At 44.7% G+C, this 20032-nt stretch overlaps 1 protein-coding gene across 1 annotated transcript; it reads left to right on the plus strand.

The window, feature by feature from the left end:
* The first annotated feature begins 251 nt into the window (after nucleotides 1-251).
* On the plus strand, nucleotides 252-16908 carry LOC106613979 (histone H2A deubiquitinase MYSM1). Its single transcript, XM_014216874.3, has 16 exons — nucleotides 252-366; nucleotides 7875-7950; nucleotides 8056-8126; nucleotides 8236-8316; nucleotides 8440-8518; nucleotides 8590-8688; nucleotides 8807-9516; nucleotides 9593-9723; nucleotides 9861-9961; nucleotides 12198-12355; nucleotides 12471-12576; nucleotides 12709-12783; nucleotides 14954-15142; nucleotides 15212-15341; nucleotides 15630-15793; nucleotides 15960-16908. Exons 1-16 carry the CDS (start codon nucleotides 311-313, stop codon nucleotides 16314-16316), a joined length of 2583 nt encoding a protein of 860 aa, XP_014072349.3. The 5' UTR covers nucleotides 252-310; the 3' UTR covers nucleotides 16317-16908.
* Nucleotides 16909-20032: the final 3124 nt, after the last annotated feature.

Consider the following 20032-nt stretch of genomic DNA (forward strand, 5'->3'; position numbering starts at 1 on the left):
ATGGTGTCCTGTTGTGTCCTTTGACTCCAAATGAGTGGTAGGAAATGTGAACAAGCCACCTCAGACTGCAGACCACTGTAGATCTTTAATTTATCAGTGGTAATGAAGGAGAAGAGGTTAGGAAAGCAAAATATTTTAAAAGTATTGAGTCTCAACACTCCTTGCAAATATATTCTCCACCGCTTGCATTGCCCAATGTGGAAGGGTGACTGTATCACACTCCCACCACTTGGTGCCGATGTCGAGGAATCCTCTCATTGTTGTGAATGAGTACACTTGGCCCGTTGTTTGAAATTTGTCTGTAGCCAACATGGCGGACGAGCTGGACGTTGATATCGAAGGAGACGAATATGATGCTAAATTGGGGTAAGAGCGTTTTTTGTGTTTCATTGATGGGCTAAAAGTCATTAATATAACGTTTAAACGATATTTGGGCAACTCAGAGAACCAAAGCCAGTTAAATAAAAAATAACCCGTTGGACACGCAAAAGACATGGCTAGCACGGTAACTAGCTGCTAACGTTAGCTGATGACAACAGGTCGCTTGATCAGTAGATTATTCTAGCTAGTTAATTTAACATGTAATGGTCGCCCCCTTCGACTACCAAACAACGTCGTAAAAGAGATTGATGTGGCTCCAGTCATCAAACTGCCTCAGCCATGTGAAACCTGACACTCATGACACGCCCACTCCACTGTCTTTGCTGCAGCAGTTATTTTTTTTTTTATAGGACGGATGTTGTTTTTCTTCTAATTAATCAGGAATTCCTGCTTTCCTGACATTTATCCTCCATTAATAAATAATAGCCAAAATTTTGATTTTCTTTTGTTTGTATTTTATTAGGATCACCATAACCAGGGTTCTCGAGTGGCGCAACGGTCTAAGGCTCTGCATCTCAGTGCAAGAGGCGTCACTACAGTCCCTGGTTCGAATCCAGGCTGTATCACATCCCGCCATAATTTGGAGTCCCATAGGGCGGTGCACAATTGGCCCAGCGTCGTCCGGGTTTGGCCGGGGTCATTGTAAATAAGAATTTGTTCTTAACTGACTTGCCAAGTTAAATGAAGGTTACATTTTTATTTTATTTTAAATAACCTGTTACTGAAGCAGCATCTACTCTTCCTAGTGTCCACATAAAATATGACAGAATACAGTACATCTATGCTGCAATCATGTGCTAGTCGGAACTAGGAAACTCTGAAATTTACGACTTGATAACTGGTTGTAGTTATTACACACCAAGTTAGCAAGTCGGACATTTCAGAGTTTTCTAGTTCCGACTAGCACGTGAACGCAGCATAGATGTACTGCATTCACCAGCCCACAAATAAATATGAACAATAGAACCAACAAATTCCCTACTGACATACAATACATCAGCACATATACATGTTGTCCTTGTTATCAAATAACATTTTATTGGTTGCATACACATATTTTGCGGATGTCAGGTGCAGCGAAATGCTTGTTTCTAGCTCCAACAGTGCAGTAATACCTAACAATAAAAAACAATGCACACAAATCCCTCAAATTTAAGAATTGATGAAATATCAGAACGAACAATGCCCGAGCAGTTTACAATATACACACGTACACACACATACATGCATACATACATACAGTACCAGACACACACACTAATTTAAGGGTTTTTCTAAATGTTATACTATTTTCTAAATTGTAGAATAATAGTGAAGACATCAAAATTATGAAGTAACACATGGAATCATGGAGTAACCAAAAAAGTGTTAATCAAATCAAAATGTTATATTTGAGATTCTTCAAAGTAGCCACCCTTGTCTTGACAGCTTTGCACACTCTTGGCATTCTCTCAACCAGTTTCACCTGAAATCCTTTTCCAACAGTCTTGAAGTTCCCACATATTCTGAGCACTTGTTAGCTGCTTTTCCTTCACTCTGCGGTCCAACTCATCCCAAACTATCTCAATTGGGTTGAGGTTGGGTGATTGTGGAGGCCAGGTCATCTGATGCAGCACTCCATCACTCTCCTTGGTCAAATAGCCCTTACACAGCCTGGAGGTGTGTTTTGGGTCATTGTCCTGTTGAAAAACATGATAATCCCACTAAGTGCAAACCAAATGGGATGGTCTATCGCAGCAGAATTCTGTTGTAGCCATACTGGTTAAGTGTGCCTTGAATTCTAAATTAAATCACAGACAATGTCACCAGCAAAGCATCCCCACACCATCACACCTCCTCCTCCAAACTTCACGGTGGGAACCACACATGCGGAGATTCGTTCACCTACTCGACGTCTCACAAAGACACAGCAGTTGGAACCAGAAATCTCAAATTTGAACTCGTCAGACCAAAGGACAGATTTCCACCGGTTCTACCATTGCTCGTGTTTCTTGCCCCAAGCTACTCTCTTATTATTATTGGTGTCCTTTAGTAGTGGTTTCTTTGCAGCAATTCGACCATGAAGGCCTGATGCATGCAGTCTCTCCTGAACAGCTGATGTTGAGATGTCTGTTACTTGAACTCTGTGAAGCATTTATTTGGGCTGCAATTTCTGAGTCTGGTAACTCGAATGAACTTATCCTCTGCAGCAGAGGTAACTTTGGGTCTTCCTTTCCTGTGGCGCTGCTCATGAGAGCCAGTTTCATCATAGCGCATGATTGTTTTTGCGACTGCACTTGAAGACTCCTTCAAAGTTCTTAAAATGTTCCAGACTGACTGACCTTCATGTCTTAAATGAATGATGGACTGTCGTTTCTCTTTGAACTGTTCTTGCCATAATATGGACTTGGTATTTTTACCAAATAGGGCAATCTTCTGTATACCAACCCTACCTTGTCACAACACACCCGATCGGCTCATTTTGCATTTAGAAGGAACGAAATTCCACAAATTAACTTTTAACAAGGCGCACTTGTTAACTTCTTGGGGCTATGTGGGACGCTAGCGTGCCACCCGTGGTGCACCCTATCAACAGCAGGTGCATTTCAAGAGCGGCAAATTTGAAACCAAATAAATGTCAAAATTCAAATTTTTCAAACATACACCTATCTTACACCCTTTGAAAGATAAACATCTCCTTAATCTAACCACGTTGTCCGATTTCAAAAAGGTTTTACGGCGAAAGCATAAAGTTAGATTATGTTAGGAGAGTACATTGACAATAGCTGTGTGTAATGTTTTGTCAATTCAAAGACAGGGTCACCAAAACCATAAAACCAGCTAAAATGATGCACTAACCTTTTACAATCTCCATCAGATGACACTCCTAGGACATTGTGTTAGAACTAAAATGCATGCATTTTTAGTTCTATCAAGTTCATATTTATATCCAAAAACAGCGTTTTACTATGGCATTGATGTTGAGGAAATCGTTTCCCTCCAATAACCGGCAGTCAAGTCAGCACCACAAATTAAATAATTAAAATTAGAAAACATTGGTAAAATATTATATTGTCATTTAAAGAATTATAGATTTACATCTCTTGAACGCAATCAACTTGCCAGATTTAAAAATAACCTTACTGGGAAATCACACTTTGCAATAATCTGAGCACTGCGCCCAGAAAAATATGCTTTGCTATACAGACAAACGGCCATGTTGGAGAGATCTAAAATCGAAAATACTATGTAAATAATCCATTACCTTTGATTCTCTTCATCAGATGTCACTTCCCGGAATCCCAGGTCCATAACGAATGTAGTTTTGTTCAAAAAAGCTCATCATTTATATCCAAAAAGATCCGTGTTGTTAGCACATGATCTAAGCCAGCCGGACTTCTCGTCATGAACAAGGGGAAAAAATATATTTACGTTCGTTCAAACATGTCAAACGTTGTATAGCATAAATCATTAGGGCCTTTTTTAACCAGAACATGAATAATATTCAAGGTGGACGAATGCATTCTCTTTTAAAACGTTTTGGAACGAGGGTACCCAACATGACCTCGCGCGCCAGAGTCTAATCGGCCATCACCGTTCCAAGGCTCTTGTTCGGTCAGATCTCATAGTAGAAGATTCAAAACACTTTGTAAAGGCTGGTGACATCTAGTGGAAGCAATAGGAAGTGCCAAAACATTAATCAGCCCCTGTGTGTTTCAATGGCATAGGCTTAAAGGTAATTCAACACATCAGGTATCCACTTCCTGTCAGAAAATGTCTCAGGGTTTTGCCTGCCAAATGAGTTCTGTTATACTCACAGACACCATTCAAACAGTTTTAGAAACTTTAGGGTGTTTTCTATCCATATATAATAAGTATATGCATATTCTAGTTACTGGGTAGGATTAGTAACCAGATTAAATCGGGTACGTTTTTTTATCCAGCCGTGAAAATACTGCCCCCTAGCCCCAACAGGTTAATTGAAATGCATTCCAGGTGACTACATCATGAAGCTGGTAGAGATAATGCCAAGAGTGTGCAAAGCTGTCATAAAGGCAAAGGGTGGCTACTTTGAAGAATCTAAAATGTGTTTAACACTTTTTTTTGGTTAGTACATGATTCCATATGTGTTATTTCATAGTTGTGATGTCTTCACTATTATTCTACAATCTAGAAAATAGTAAAAAATAAAGAAAAACCCTCAAATGAGTAAGTATCCAAACTTTTGACTGGTACTGTGTGTATACAGTTGAAGTTGGAAGTTTACATACACAGCCGAATACATTTAAACTCAGTTTTTCACAATTCCTGACATTTAATCCAAGTAAAAAATCCCTGTTTTAGGTCAGTTCGATAACCACTTTATTTTAAGAATGTGAAATGTCAGAATAATAGTAGTGATTTATTTCAACTTCTATTTATTTCATTACATTCCCAGTGGGTCAGTAGTTTACATACACTCAATTAGTATTTGGTAGCATTGCCTTTAAATTGTGTAACTTGGGTCAAACGTGTCGGGGTAGCCTTCCACAAGCTTCCCACAATAAGTTGGGTGAATTTTATCCCATTCCTCCTGACAGAACTGGTGTAACTGAGGCAGGTTTTATAGGCCTCCTTGCTCGCACACGCTTTTTCAGTTCTGCCCACAAAATTTCTATGGGATTGAGGTCAGGGCTTTGTGATGGCCACTCCAATACCTTGACTTTGTTGTCCTTAAGCCATTTTCCCACAATGTTGGAAGTATGCTTGGGGTCATTGTCCATTTAGAACACCCATTTGCGACCAAGCTTTAACTTCCTGACTGATGTCTTGAGATGTTGCTTCCATGTATCCACATAATATTCCTTCCTTATGATGCCATCTATCTTGTGAAGTGCACCAGTCCCTCCTTCAGCAAAGCACCCCCACAACATGATGCTGCCACCCCCGTGCTTCATGGTTGGGTTGGTGTTCTTCGGCTTGCAAGCCTCCCCCTTTTTCCATCAAACATAACGATGACCATTATGGCCAAACAGTTCTATTTTTGTTTCATCAGACCAGAGGACATTTCTCCAAAAAGTACCATCTTTGTCCCCATGTGCAGTTGCAAACCGTAGTCTGGCTTTTTTATGGCGGTTTTGGAGCAGTGGCTTCTTCCTTGCTGAGCGAGCAGCCTTTCAGGTTATGTTGATATAGGACTCGTTTTACTGTGGCTATAGATACTTTTGTACCCTTTTCCGACAGCATCTTCACAAGGGCCTTTGCAGTTGTTCTGGGATTGATTTGCACTTTTCCCACCAAAGTACGTTCATCTCTAGAAGACAGAACGCGTCTCCTTCCTGAGCTGTATGACGGCTGCGTGGTCCCATGGTGTTTATACTTGCGTACTGTTGTTTGTACAGATGAACGTGGTACCTTCAGGCATTTGGAAATTGCTCCCAAGGATGAACCAAACTTGTGGAGGTCTACAATTTTTTTCAGATTTCTTTAGAATTCCTCATGATGTAGGGCAAAGGGGCACTGAGTTTGAAGGTAGGCCTTGAAATACATCCACAGGTACACTGCCACTTGCTGCCACTTGACTCAAATGTTGTCAATTAGCCTATCAGAAGCTTCTAAAGCCATGACATCGTTTTCTGGAATTTTCCAAGCTGTTTAAAGGCACAGTCAACTTATTCTATGTAAACTTCTGACCCACTGGAATTGTGATGCAGTTAATTATAAGTGAAATAATCTGTCTGTAAACAATTGTTGGAAAAATTACTTGTGTCATGCACAAAGTAGATGTCCTAACCGACTTGCCAAAACTACAGTTTGTTAAGAATTTTGTGGACTGGTTGAAAAATAAACAACCTAAGTATATTAAAACTTCTGACTTCAACTGTATATATAAAGCTGTGTATAGACTGTATATGAATAGAAAAGGTGTGTACAGTCCTGGCCAAACGTTTTGAGAATGATACAAATATTAATTTCCACAAAGTTTGCTGCTTCAGTGTCTTTAGATATTTTTTTTCAGATGTTACTATGGAATACTGAAGTATAATTTCAAGCATTTCATAAGTGTCAAAGGCATTTATTGACAATTACATAAAGTTGATGCAAAGAGTCAATATTTGCAGTGTTGACCCTTCTTTTTCAAGACCTCTGCAATCCGCCCTGGCATGCTGTCAATTAACTTCTGGGCCACATCCTGACTGATGGCAGCCCATTCTTGCATAATCAATGCTTGGAGTTTGTCAGAATTTGTGGGTTTTTGTTTGTCCACCCGCCTCTTGAGGATTGACCACAAGTTCTCGATGGGATTTAGGTCTGGGGAGTTTCCTGGCTATGGACCCAAAAAATTGATGTTTTGTTCCCTGAGCCACTTAGTTATCACTTTTGCCTTATGGCAAGGTGCTCCATCATGCTAGAAAAGGCATTGTTCTTCACCAAACTGTTCCTGGATGATTGGGAGAAGTTGCTCTCGGAGGATGTGTTGGTACCATTCTTTATTCATGGCTGTGTTCTTTGGCAAAATTGTGAGTGAGCCCACTCCCTTGGCTGAGAAGCAACCCCACACATGAATGGTCTCAGGATGCTTTACTGTTGGCATGACACAGGACTGATGGTAGCGATCACCTTGTCTTCTCCGTACAAGCTTTTTTCCGGATGCCGAAAACAATCGGAAAGGGGATTCATCAGAGAAAATGACTTTAGCCCAGTCCTCAGCAGTCCAATCCCATTACCTTTTGCAGAATATCAGTCTGTCCCTGGTGTTTTTCCTGGAGAGAAGTGGCTTCTTTGCTGCCCTTCTTGACACCAGGCCATCCTCCAAAAGTCTTTGCCTCACTGTGCGTGCAGATGCATTCACACCTGCCTGCTGCCATTCCTGAGCAAGCTCTGTACTGGTGGTGCCCCAATCCCACAGCTCAATCAACTTTAGGAGATGGTCCTGGCGCTTGCTTGACTTTCTTGGGCGCCTTAAAGCTTCTTCACAACATTTGAACCGCTCTCCTTGAAGTTCTTGATGATCCGATAAAATGGTTGATTTAGGTGCAATCTTACTGGCAGCAATATCCTTGCCTGTGAAGCCCTTTTTGTGCAAAGCAATGATGACGGCACGTGTTTCCTTGCAGGTAAACACGGTTGACAGAGGAAGAACAATGATTCCAAGCACCACCTTCCTTTTGAAGCTTCCAGTCTGTTATTTGAACTCAATCAGCATGACAGAGTGATCTCCAGCCTTGTCCTCGTCAACACTCACACCTGTGTTAACGAAAGAATCACTGACATGACGTCAGCTGGTCCTTTTGTGGCAGGGCTGAAATGCAGTGGAAATGTTTTTGGGGGATTCAGTTCATTTGCATGGCAAAGAGGGACTTTGCAATTCATCTGATCACTCTTCATAACATTCTGGACTATATGAAAATTGCCATCATGCAGACTTTGTGAATTAATATTTGTGTCATTCTCAAAACATTTGGCCACGACTGTACATCATTATCACATTCTTGCTAGAGTGAGAGATGATAGCTATATCACTTCTATGTCAGGGGCTTTGGTGAGGGATCAGCGCTACTCCAGAACCAGTACCCGCAGTCAGCATGGAAGAACAATACTGGAGTCTTGGTAAGAAGTGTTGCTGCCAAATCAATATGCCATGATGGAAGTACTGTGTGATGGTCTTCATGTGTGTGTTGACTCTCTCTCTCTCTCTCTCTCTCTCCCCTGTAGCCATGGGAACTAGACAGCTCGATCAGTGCAGAGAACAGAGAGGTGATAGAGAACATGCTGCTGGAGGAACAGTATCCTTCTCATAGACCATACACACACCCCTGGGATAGATTTTGATGTGTTTATGTCTGTTGTTCTTGATATAAGATGTATTCTAGTCCTTATTAAGCACTTCTCTAGGTATTATTTGACAGGTAAAGAGATGTCCAAGAGTGTGTGGGCCAACTCACCTAACTGCAAGCCTAAACCCAAAGTGAAAAAGTGAGTCAGTTGTCCCATTTGTCCTTGTGTTGATCTAAACCTCTTGTGAAAACGTTCACTTCCCACCCCTCTGATGTGTTGTTGCCTCTGACATGATACTGTTACTGCTGTGTTTTCACCCAGGTCTCCTGCCAAGCCTTCAGGTTCCTCTACAGCCACTCGCTGGTCTCAGCAGGAGAAGGAGCTGTTTGAGAAAGGACTGGTACGACCCTCTCTTCTCCTCTCTTCTCTTCTCACTGATCTCAGATGACACCCTACTTTTTATACCCCCAGGCTCAGTTTGGCCGTAGGTGGACTAAGATCTCCAAGCTGGTAGGCAGTCGGACCATTCTACAGGTGAAGAGTTACGCCAGACAGTACTTCAAACACAAGGTAACACTGTCCTCTAGTCGACATCTCTCCCAGCTCAGCCAACCAGGATATATTTGAGATATCCTACAGTCTCTGTCCTCTCTCACCATGTCACTCTCCCTGTCCTCTCTGCCTGCAGGCTAAATCAGAGTGCAATACCACTGCAGTGGCAACCCCTACAGCCCCGCTGGTTTTAGGCCAGGTCCCAGAGACAGGGTCAACAGTGTTCACCTCTGGCCTGTCTGTCCCCACCCACCTGTCAGCTCTGACCAACGCTGTCCGGATAGAGAGACTGGGGGACGAAGAGGAGGAGGAGGTGGACATCACTGATGACTTCAGCGATGAGGGAGGGAGTGGAGGAGGAAATGGAGGAGAAAGAAATATTGAGGGGAATGGTGAGGACCTCCAGGCTGGAGTTAGGACTGAGACACATGAACCTGGAGCGCCAGAGGAGCTGGACAACCATGGAGAGACTCACCAGGTGCAACCCAACCAGACACACCTCGGGCTGGAAGAGACGGATCAGGAGCAGCCTAACTGTAGCCCTCCATCACCCCTCACAGCCACCTGCCCAGCAGAGCAGGCCCCCAGCGGACAGTGTGAGGGGGGAACTGCTGAGCCCCTGAGGGACCCAGTGGAGTCTGGAGAGGAGACAGGGGGGTCTGGGTGGCAAGAGGCAGGGGAGGAGTTTGAAGAGGAGGAGCTTACAGCCCCCGAGCAGGAAGCGAAGCTGGACCTGGCGACTATCACTGAGGAGGAGAAACAAGCTATCCCAGAATTCTTTGAGGGACGGCCATCCAAAACCCCAGAGAGATACCTGAGGATCAGGAACTACATGCTGGACCAATGGTACACACACAACCACAACCAATCAGAGACATCAAGGTTTCACTTTCAACATGCTTTTTGTGTGTGTTGGTCTCAGGTTGAAGAGTAAGCCCAAGTATTTGAACAAGACGTCAGTGCGTCCTGGTCTGAAGAACTGTGGAGATGTCAACTGTATCGGCAGAATACACACCTACCTGGAGCTGATAGGAGCCATCAACTTCAACTGTGGTAACTAGGACTCACTACTAGTGTGATTCTCTCATTCTTTTTCTCAGTCCTATCTTTCTTGGTTATGCAATTTTTTCTGATTTGTCTGATCTACCTGTCTGATCTACCTGTCTATTCTCTCCACTCTTCCCCTCCAGATCAGGCAGTGTATAACCGTCCCAGGGTTGTGGATCGTTCTAAACCCAGAGAGAGCAGAGACACTCTGGAATACCAGCTTGCCCAAAGACTACAGAGCATGGTGAGTCAACCCCTGACCTCTGTAACCTCTGACCCCTATAACCTCTGACCCCCTACTGTATCCCAGACCCCTCTAGCTGGTCCAGACAATAGAGCATTGTGAGAGAACACCTATCAATGTCAGGTATTTGTCAGGCCTAGGTTTGTCATTTATATTTGGTTTATTAAAGATGGAATCTACATTTAGGGAAACAGCGGCAGTTTCCCTCAGCACATTTGTTATTGTTTTGTTGATGAAATGGAGGAGAGGAGCGTCCGGCAGCGTGGGAAAAATATTTTCAGTACATATTGTGCTGTTTTATCCATAGACATTAAAACCAGTAGATAGTGATAGCGCTGACGTCATCCATGTATTCCTATGGAAAACTCCCAATGGCGCATGCAGCCGGAAGTATTTGAATTTGAAGTGTGCCATATTGCTGAATGGCACAAACAAGTCGCTAAGGATCATGGTGAAAGTGGCCGTAACTAGCAAAGGATTATGGTCGATTTAGGCGTTTTCATCCTGCCTGAGAGTCAACTCTATGCTGCCGGCCCGTGATTGGTCTGTGTCAGCACGTGGTCCTGTGTGAGCTCCACACCCAGCAATGCAGTAATCAATATAGCACAAAAGTAACACAAGGTAGAATAAAAACACACAGAATGTAAGTCAGTACAACTCGAGAAAGTAAGAAGCTATATACAGGTTCAGTTCCAATACTATATTTACAGTGTGCAGGATACTGGAGTGATAGAGGTAGATACACAATATATACAGAATTATGTAGACACCCCTTAAAATTAGTGGATTCGGCTATTTCAGCCACACCTGTTGCTGACAGGTGTATAAAATCGAGCACACAGCAATCTCCATAGAATACATTGGCAGTAGAATGGCCTTACTGAAGAGCTCAGTGACTTTCAAAGTGGCACCGTCATAGGATGCCACCTTTCCAAGTCTGTTCGTCAAATTTCTGCCCTGCTAGATCTGCGCCTGTCAACTGTAAGTGCTGTTATTGTGAAGTGGAAACGTATAGGATCATCAACTGCTCAGCCGCGAAGTGGTCGGCCACACAAGCTCACATTACAGGACCGGCGATTGCTGAAGTGTGCAGCGCGTAATAATCGGTTGCATCACTTGGTTTCCATGGCCGAGCAGCTGCACACAAGCCTAAGATCACCATGCGCAATGCCAAGCGTCGGCTGTAGTGGTGTAAAGTTACACTCCATTGGACTCTGGAGCAGTGGAGAAACACGTTCTCTGGAGTGATGAATCACGCTTCACCATCTGGCAGTCTGACGGACAAATCTGGGTTTGGCTGATCCCCGTAGAACGCTACCTGCCCCAATGCATAGTGTGAGTGGATCATTTTAAGTCCTTAGGGATTTGGACACCCAGGAACTTGGAAGTTCTCGACCCGCTCCACTGTAGCCCCGTTGATGTGGATGAGGGCGTGCTTTCCCCCCCCCATTTCCTGTATTGACGTTGAGGGAGAGGTTGACGTCCCGGCACCAAACTTCCAGGTCACTGACCACCTCTCTAGGCTGTCTCATCGTCGCCGGGGCTCAGGCCTACCACCGTTGTGTTGTCAGCAAACTTGATGATGGTGTTGGAGTCGTGCGTGGCCACACAGTCCGGTGAACAGGGAGTACAGGAGCAGACTGAGCACACACCCCTGTGGGGTCCCTGTGTTGATGGTCAGCGTGGCGGAGGTGATGTTGCCTGCCCTCACCACCTGGTGTCGGCCCGTCAGGAAATCTAGGATCCAGTTGCAGAGGGAGGTCTTCAGTCCCAGGTTCCTAAGCTTGGTGACGAGCTTGGAGGGGAGAATGGTGTTGAACGTTGAGCTGTAGTCAATGAACAGCATTCTCACATAGGTATTCCTCTCATCTAGGTGGGTTAGGGACGTATGGAGTGCAATTGAGATTGCGCCATCTATGGATCTGTTGGGCGGTATGCAAATTGGAGTGGGTCTGGGATGATGTCGTTGATGTGTGCCATAACCAGCCTTTCAAAGCACTTCATTATTACAGATGTAAGTGCTACAGGGTGGTAGTAATTGTGGCATGAAGCCTTGTGAGTGTTGACCTGATTTAAAGACCTTACTCATGTCGGCCTCGGAGAGCGAGATCGCCCAGTCCTCTGGGTCGATGGGGGCCCTCGCGCACGGTTCGGTGTTATTGTCGAAGCGTGCATAAAATGAAGTGTCTGTGACCTGTTATAGCTGTATGACATGTTGATTGGTTGTGTGTCGTAGCGAACCAGGAAGCGTCGCGTGAGGGACGTGTGGGGGAACTGGCGTGATGCTAAAGACCTGGAGGGACAGACATACGAGCACCTGAGTGCAGAGGAGCTAGCCCTGAGGAGAGAGATGAGGAGACCTCATAAACCCTGTAAGGTCTCCAGGCACCGAGGGTGAGTGGGTGGTGAATACTACCAATGATGTCTGTGTGTGTTGTCACAACACTGGATCCTTAGAAATGTGTACTGTACATTTAAATGCAGTAAAAGTCTCTTTCTCCATTATCAGGTTGCTGGATCCGTTCCAGCTGATTCCGTGTCGTGTGTTTGGAAAGGAAAGGCAGGAGCCCTTTCAGGTGATAGTGTGTGCCGAGGCTCTCCTCATCATGGACATGGTGGGTACACACATCTACACGTATTTAATAAAGCAACAATGTTCACGCATGAACACACAGACAGAGCTATCAGTGTGGGTTGTTTACCAAGGTCTTAGGGCTCAGTGTCTTTGTGTTTGTATTTTTACACAGCATGCCCATGTGTCGATGGGTGAGGTCATCGGGCTACTGGGTGGATCCTACAGCGAGGAGGACAAAGTCCTGAAGGTGAGACTACCACCTCATGATGATGATGTTAAAGAAAATGCTGATAACACTAGTCTATCCTGTGTGTATCTACAGTGCATTCACAAACTATTCAGACCCCTTGACTTTTTCCACATTTTGTTACGTTACAGCCTTATTCTAAAATGGATTAAAAATTGTTTTTATCCTTATCAATTTATACACAATGTATAAAATGTATGCATTCACTACTGTAAGTCGCTCTGGATAAGAGCGTCTGCTAAATACACTAAAATGTAAATGTAAACGTTTCGGGTAGCCTACCACAAGCTTCCCACAATAAGTTGGATGGATTTTGGCCCATTCCTCCTGACAGGGCTGGTGTAACTGAGTCAGGTTTGTAGGCCTCCTTGCTCGCACACGCTTTTTCAGTTCTGTCCACAAATTTTCTATAGGATTGAGGTCAGGGCTTTGTCATGGCCACTCCAATACCTCGACTTTGTTGTCCTTAAGCCATTTTGCCACGACTTTGGAAGTATGTTTGGGGTCATTGTCCATTTGGAAGACCCATTTGCGACCAAGCTTTAACTTCCTGACTGATGTCTTGAGATGTTGCTTCAATATATCCACATAATTTTCCTCCTCATGATGCCATCTATTTTGTGAAGTGTACCAGTCCCTCCTGCAGCAAAGCACCCCCACAACATGATGCTGCCACCCCCGTGCTTCATGGTTGGGATGGTGTTCTTCGGCTTGCAAGCCTCCCCCTTTTTCCTTCAAACATAACGATGGTCATTATTTACGTAAGTATTCAGACCCTTTGCTATGAGATTCACAATCCTGTTTCCATTGATCACCCTTGATGTTTCTACAATTTGATTGGAGTCCACATGTGGTAAATTCAATTGATTGGAAATGATTTGGAAAGGCACACACCTGTCTATGTAAGGTCCAACAGTTGACAGTGCATGTCAGAGGAAAAACCAAGCCATGAGGTCAAAGGAATTGTCTCTAGCGCTCTGAGACAGGATTGTGTCGAGGCACAGGTCTGGAGAAGGGTACCAGAAAATGTCTGCTGCATTGAAGGTCCCCCAGAACACAGTGGCCTCCATCATTCAAGACTCTTCCTAGAGCTGGCCGCCTGGTCAAACTGAGCAATCGGGGGAGACGGGCCTTGGTCAGGGAGGTGACTAAGAACTCGACCACTCTGACAGCGCTCCAGAGTTCCTCTGTGGAGACGGGAGAACCTTCCAGAAGGACAACCATCTCTGCAGCACTCCACCAATCAGGCCTTTATGGTAGAGTGGCCAGATGGAAGCCACTCCTCAGTAAAAGGCACATGACAGCTCGCTTGGAGTTTGCCAAAAGGCTCTTAAAGGACTCTGACCATGAGAAACAAGATTCTCCTGTCTGATGAAACCAAGATTGAACTCTTTGGCTTGAATGCCAAGCGTCATGTCTGGAGGAAACCTGGCACCGTTTATCACCTGGCCAATACCATACCTACGGTGAAGCATGGTGGTGGCAGCATCATGCTGTGGGGATGTTTTTCAGCGGCAGGGACTGGGAGACTACTTAGGATCAAGAGAAAGATGAACGGAGCAAAGTACAGAGAGATCCTTGTTGAAAACCTGCTCCGGAACGCTCAGGACCTCAGACTGGGGTGAAGGTTCACATTCCAACAGGACAATGACCCTAAGCACACAGCCAAGACGCAGGAGTGGCTTCGGGACAAGTTTCTGAATGTCGTTGAGTGGCCCAGCCAGAGCCCGGACTTGAACCCGATCGATCATCTCTGGAAAGAACTGAAAATAGCTGTGCAGCAACGCTCCTCATCCAACCTGACAGAGCTTGAGAGGGTCTGCAGAGAAGAATGGGAGGAACTGCCTAAATACAGGTGTGCCAAGCTTGTAGCGTCATACCTAAGAAGACTCGAGGCTGTAATCGCTGCCAAAGGTGCTTCAACAAAGTACTGAGTAAAGGGTCTGAATACTTATATAAAAGTGATATTTTATTTTAAAAAATTGCGAACATTTCTAAAAACCGTTTTTTGCTTTGTCATTATGGGGTATTGTGTGTAAATTGATAAGGACAAAAACAATTTTTAATACATTTTAGAATAAGGCTGTAACGTAACAAAATGTGGAAAAAGTGAAGAGGTCTGAATACTTTTCAAATGCACTCTGTTTGTGTGTGTGTGTCTATGTGCTAGATTGTTGCAGCGGAGCCGTGTAACAGTGTGAGTACAGGTCTGCAGTGTGAGATGGACCCTTTGTCTCAGACTCAGGCCTGTGAGCTGTTGTCTAGCCTGGGCTTGGCTGTAGTGGGATGGTACCACTCTCACCCCACCTTCCACCCAAACCCCTCTATACGGGATATACACACACAGGACCAGTTCCAGGTACGTGTGTGTGTGTCTGTGTTTGTGTCTGTGTGAAACTGTGTTCTGACTCTCTCTCTTTCTCTCAAGAGTTATTTCTCTCGAGGCGGAGCCCCGTTTATTGGGATGATTGTGAGTCCGTTTGACCCTGCTAACCCCTCCCCCCGCTCCCAGACCACCTGCCTGATGGTCAGAGAGGACCAAGGACCTGGACCACAGAGTATGACACAAACCTCTTAACATGACCCATTTCACAACCTCTAATCAACTACAGGACCCATTTCACAACCTCTAATCAACTACAGGACCCCTTTCACAACATCTAGTCAACTACAGGACCCCTTTCACAACCTCTAGTCAACTACAGGACCCCTTTCACAACCTCTAGTCAACTACAGGACCCATTTCACAACCTCTAGTCAACTTGGTAGAAAAATATAAATAAAAAGATAGTCTGAGTGTGCATATTCATCCTCTACCTCTCTCTTTCCCTCCCTCTGTCTCTCAGAGCTGCCCTACAGGTTTGACTACCAGTGTTCCCAGCAGCAGCCTGACTGGAGCCAGCTGATGAGGAGGGCAGAGTGGATCATCCACAAGTATAAACACGCCCACGGCAGTGTCCAGATGGACAGGCCGTTCCGCAGGGACTCTCATCTCACCTGTCTGGAGAAGGTAGGTCACCTTGTCTCTATTCACTCTCTTACCCTGTTTCACGCTGTCTCACCCCTCTCTGCTGTCTGAGTCCTTTCTCTTCTTTCTCTATCATCCCTGCCTCACTTCCATCTCTCAACATCTTGCTCTCTTTCTCCTCCCTGTCACACCCTCTGTCTCTATCTAGATGATGTCATCTTTAGGGAGGTATCTGGAGCCCCTGCCAGAGGAGGAGGGAGACTACTTCCTCTCCCAGATCCACACTCTCTTCCTGTCACACTTTGTTGCTGAGAAACCAAGAGACGAGGATGAGGGCGAAACCTCGGACTCCTCAGAACCAATCAACACCCATGCCTTCCCCTTCACTCAGCCAATCAACATCAGAGGAACAGATGACACAGGAACAAAGGAAAACTGGGAGAATGAATCGGTCTTGCCCATTGATAGTATAGAAACCACTAACTCGCACACAGCTAACCAAGAGAACTTACATCCGATGCAGTTTGGTTCTGTGTTGTTAACTGGTCATGATTATCTATTCTGAATCGAATAGATTTCTCTATATATTCAGTTTGTAATGCGGTAATCTGCAGTTGAAACAATAACAAAGCGTTTTCCCTGCCCCTATTTTGGTAAAAAGCTGGGGGTTGGGGCTGGAGATGTGTAACCCCTCAGACAGCTATGGATGCAAGGACTGACCATCCATGATATAAAAATGATAGTTTCAACCATGTTTTGGAGCTATATAGTGTTTGTTTAAAAACATTGTAGTAAAACAAGTGTATATTTTGGGTTCTGATGGGATACAACAGTTCAAGAATCAATGGGTACATATAAATCATTTATCGTTCCCAAAATGAATGAAGCTCCAGATTGCCCTTTTAACCCCTTGTATGGTGTTCATGTTTTTGTTATTCACCGTGTTTGCAGTTCTTATGGACCTACAACATTATTGGGTTTTTAAAACAATACAGCCATAACAATTTACGTAAAAATACTTAATACTTAAATGTTGACTTATATCAATTACAAGCAATACAGACAGCATACATGGTTAATATTTGCCATTTACCTCTGCTAGATCACATTTATTAATACAATTTTTTTTTTTTTACCAAAATAAATTATAATCAAGACATGGGTGGAATAAATCATGTTCATCTTGAACAAATATAAATGAAACAAGGTTAACATCACTATTGATGTTTATGGCTTTGAACTGAACAAATTGGAAGGACAAATTTTACGGAAATGTTAAATGAGCCCAATTGAACACAAGTGAGGGCCGGTCTACACCCCACATGAGGGACAGAGTTTTACATTTGCAACACACACAGTATTTCTTGCACTTGATGCATGTGTGTCTTCCTGTCCTTGTTGCTATCGGCTGCAATCTAGAATGATAAAAACACTTAGTTCAGGAATTTGACTAACATCTCGCTCACATATATAGTTACAGCAGGCCAAGGTAGGAGAGTCAGACACACACACATGCAACATCACTTACTTCCCGTATTGGAGTTGTTGGTTTTGTGGGTCGGGCGGATGGGGCACCAGCATCCTCCTCACGATGGCTGCAGAAGCTGGGGTCCTTGGAATATGTTGCCGCCTCTAGATTTGAGGTCTCGCCAATAACTTGCCCAGCACCTCGATAAAGCACCGTCTCCTCTGGAGTATCTCTGTTCCAATCTGGGTTCAACGCCATCCAGATGACACGCGTTGTACACCGAGATGTCCAAGATGTTGAAGAATATCAGTGTCCAGCATAGGGTTCTTCTGCAGCTGTAGCCAGTCACCAGCTTGTCTAAATTGTCCACCCTCCCTTTGTGGCATTGTAATCCATTATGATTTCTGTTTTTTGGTGTTCCTGGCCACATATTCTTCCATCCCTATGAAGCGTACTCATGAATACCACATCTTTGCCTTTCTTTGGCACATAGTACACTAAGGACGTGTCGGCAGTCAACACAAATTTAGAGGAATTGATAGGCCTGTTCCGTGTATTCAACAGCTGAGGTGGGAGCTCTGGCTTGTTTTTTTCCTATACTTCCTACCATCGTCAGCTTCCTCTTGAGGAGCTCCTGTCCCAGTTTGTGCGACGTGAAAAAGTTATTGCATGTGATGTGGCCACGGCGTCTCTGTCACGTCCAGGATAACCTGCATCCCTTGGTTCTTCTCAGGGGCACCTCCATCTGGCTTCCCCACATACACTTGCAAGTTCCACGCATATGATGAAGCAGCATCACAGGCAGCCCAGACCTTGATTCCATATTTTGCGGGTTTAGACGGTATATACTGCCTGAAGGGGCAGCGGCCCCTAAATGGCTTAAGCTGCTCATCAACAGTAACGTTGGGCCCATGGTTGTAGTACAGGGGAAGGCGGTCCACCCACTTGTCCCACACTGACCTGATTGCAGCTAGCTTGTCTCTGCCGCCGAGCTGGTCTGGTGTCTCGGTTATCGAAGCAGATAATCCTGGAAATAATGTGGAATTTTTCCAGAGACATTGTTGTACGGAAAAGTTCTCTGCCAGTTTCTGCATCCCACAGGGATCCCACGGATTCCCCATTGGATCTAAAAACACCAGCAATGATAAGAACCCCAAAGTATGCATGTAAATGAGTTTGGTACATCTCCTTCCATCTTACGCCTTCCCTCCAAATTAGTGCCGTCCAGAATGATTTTCTGGATGGTGTCTCGGATGAACAGTTCAAAACAAGACTTTATGACCTGCACATGAGTAACCACCATCCGCGTCGGCCCTGGTTGCATCCTTATCACATTGGCAGCCATGCGGGGTGGCTCATTCCTTGGGCAAGAAGACCACTCAATGTCACAATTATTTGACATCCATATTTCTCCACCTGCAGGCTGCTCATGAGCTGGTTGCTGATGGGCTGGCTGAGGGTCAATCTCATCCTCTTCCAACTCACTGAGACTCTGAATTGACAGAGACATGATCCTCATATTCTGAAAATTCCAAAGTGGAAGACTCCTTCCACACTGCTAAAATGATTTTGAAGGCCCTCTGAGCAGAGCTTATTTTTGCCATGCGTAATTGTGGTAAGGAGCCACACATGTAAAGTTATTTAATTGTTGTGTCCCTCCCCCAATTTGCACCTGGCTGAGAGACAGAAGAAAAAAAAAATCCAGAAAAAAACGCATGTCAAAAATGTTAAATTGATTTGCATTTAAATGAGGGGAATAAGTATTTGACCCCCTCTCAATCAAAACGATTTCTTGCTCCCAGGTGTCTTTTTATACAGGTAACGAGCTGAGATTAGGAGCACACTCTTAAAGGGAGTGCTCCTAATCTCAGTTTGTTACCTGTATAAAAGACACCTGTCCACAGAAGCAATCAATCAATCAGATTCCAAACTCTCCACCATGGCCAAGACCAAAGAGCTGTCCAAGGATGTCAGGGACAAGATTGTAGACCTACACAAGGCTGGAATGGGCTACAAGACCATCGCCAAGCAGCTTGGTGAGAAGGTGATAAAAGTTGGTGCGATTATTCGCAAATGGAAGAAACACAAAAGAACTGTCAATCTCCGTTGGCCTGGGGCTCCATGCAAGATCTCACCTCGTGGAGTTGCAATGATCATGAGAACGGGGAGGAATCAGGCCAGAACTACATGGGAGGATCTTGTCAGTTATCTCAAGGCAGCTGGGACCATAGTCACCAAGAAAACAATTGGTAACACACTACGCCGTGAAGGACTGAAATCCTGCAGCGCCCGCAAGGTCCCCCTGCTCAAGAAAGCACATATACATGCCCGTCTGAAGTTTGCCAAAGAACATCTGAATGATTCAGAGGACAGCTGGGTGAAAGTGTTGTGGTCAGATGAGACCAAAATGGAGCTATTTGGCATCAACTCAACTCGCTGTGTTTGGAGGAGGAAGAATGCTACCTATGACCCCAAGAACACCATCCCCACCGTCAAACATGGAGGTGGAAACATTATGCTTTGGGGGTGTTTTTTCTGCTAAGGGGACAGGACGACTTCACCGCATCAAAGGGACGATGGACGGGGCCATGTACTGTCAAATCCTGGGTGAGAACTTCCTTCCCTCAGCCAGGGCATTGAAAATGGGTATTCCAGCATGACAATGACCCAAAACACATGGCCAAGGCAACAAAGGAGTGGCTCAAGAAGAAGCACATTAAGGTCCTGGCCTAGCCAGTCTCCAGACCTTAATCCCATAGAAAATCTGTGGAGGGAGCTGAAGGTTCGAGTTTCCAAACGTCAGCCTCGAAACC

This window comes from Salmo salar, chromosome 10 (assembly GCF_965601325.2).
Source record: "Salmo salar chromosome 10, fSalSal1, whole genome shotgun sequence".
NCBI classification, from domain to species: Eukaryota; Metazoa; Chordata; class Actinopteri; order Salmoniformes; family Salmonidae; genus Salmo; species Salmo salar.

Bases quoted from the DNA above. Each gene is read 5' to 3' on its own strand.
- LOC106613979 (XM_014216874.3), top strand. From the start codon at position 311: ATGGCGGACGAGCTGGACGTTGATATCGAAGGAGACGAATATGATGCT. The intron at 8,689-8,806 runs GTAACACTGTCC...CTCTGCCTGCAG, and splicing joins GACAGTACTTCAAACACAAG to GCTAAATCAGAGTGCAATAC. The intron at 9,517-9,592 runs GTACACACACAA...TGTTGGTCTCAG, and splicing joins AACTACATGCTGGACCAATG to GTTGAAGAGTAAGCCCAAGT.